The sequence below is a fragment of the Cebus imitator genome, unplaced genomic scaffold, assembly GCF_001604975.1.
Source record: "Cebus imitator isolate Cc_AM_T3 unplaced genomic scaffold, Cebus_imitator-1.0 Scaffold50, whole genome shotgun sequence".
NCBI lineage: Eukaryota > Metazoa > Chordata > Mammalia > Primates > Cebidae > Cebus > Cebus imitator.
This window is the reverse complement of record NW_016107365.1, coordinates 598,737-600,125: the sequence shown is the minus strand read 5'-3', so window position 1 is coordinate 600,125 and position 1,389 is coordinate 598,737. Positions and strand designations below refer to the sequence as shown.

General features: G+C 40.8%; 1 protein-coding gene across 1 annotated transcript in view; it reads left to right on the top strand.

Moving 5' to 3' along the window:
• Nucleotides 1-990, top strand: part of CCDC125 (coiled-coil domain containing 125) — a 47,822-nt gene extending 46,832 nt beyond the window's left edge. The window contains exon 11 of the mRNA XM_037738198.1: nt 445-990. Within this exon, the coding sequence (XP_037594126.1) occupies nt 445-750 (306 nt within the window). The 3' untranslated portion in view covers nt 751-990. The remainder of the gene's footprint in view (nt 1-444) is intronic.
• The last annotated feature ends 399 nt before the right edge of the window (nt 991-1,389 follow it).

Sequence of the window (1,389 nt, the reverse complement as noted above, 5' to 3'; positions counted from 1 at the left end):
CTTTGGGAGACTGAGGCGGGTGGATCACTTGAGGCCAGGAGTTTGAGACCAGCCTGACCAACATGGTGAAACCCCATCTCTACTAAAAATACAAAAATTAGCCAGGTGTCGTGGTGTATGCCTGTAGTCCCAGCTGCTCTACTTGGGAGGCCAAGGCAGGAGAATCGCTTGAGCCTGGGAGGCGGAGGCTGCAGTGAGCCAAGATGGCACCACTGCATTCCAACCTGGGTGACAGAGCCAGATCCTGTCTTTAAAAAAAACCAAAGAATTGTCAATAACATGTAGTATAATATTTGGGGATCAGGCGATACCTAATTTATTCATATTGGTGGACAGATCAGTATGAATATTAGGGTCGAACATTTTGATAAAATAGTACAATACTTTCTCTGAATATATTCTGTGATATACTAACTTGTACATATTTAATTTCTGTGCATGCAGCTGAATGATAAAGAAGAAGCTTTGGCTCATCAAAGAAAAGTTAGTTACATGCTTGCTCGGGCATTAGAAGACAAAGACACTGCCTCAAAAGAGAATGAAGAAAAAAATCCTATGAAAGAGAATTTCCCTTTCAACAACGCTTGGCATAAGACTTCAGAATTGTCTGTTTTAGGTGATGCTGTACATTCAAGTATTCACATTTTAAATTCTATGGGCTGCATGTGTTCAATCCAGCACTCTCAAATAGATACAAACTACAGAACTCTGAAAAGATCCCATTCTTTGCCATCAAGTATCATATTTTAAAGACAAGCCAGTTGAAATTAATTAGAACTGAGTTATTTATATTAAGAGACTCTGAAAAAGGATTGGGTAAATGATGCTGCATCTTGAGAAGTTGTATGTTTCCTAGGTATTTCTAAATTTTAGGAGGTAGTTTAAATATTTTCTACATTTTTTCTTTTGTTTTTTTTGAAATGGAGTCACACTGTGTCGCCCAGGCTGGAGTGCAGTGGCATGCTCTTGGTTCACTGCAACTTCTGCCTCCCGGTTCAAGCAATTCTGCTTCAGCCTCCTGAGTAGCTGGGATTATAGGCGCGTGCCACTGTACCTGGCTAATTTTTGTATTTTTAGTAGAGATGGGGTTTTACCATATTGGCCAGGCTGGTCTCAAATGCCTGACAAGTGATCCGCCCGCCTTGGCCTCCCAAAGTGTTGGGATTACAGGTATGAGCCACCGCACCCAACCTATTTTCTACATTTTCTATAAGAAATTTATTAGTATTGACATTTTATTTAAATTACATTACAGGCCAGGTGTGGTAGCTCACGCCTGTAATTTTAGCACTTTGGGAGGCCGAGGCTGGTGGATCACCTGAGGTTGGGAGTTCAAGACCAGCCTGATTAACATGGAGAAACCCAGTCTCTACTAAAAATAAAAATATC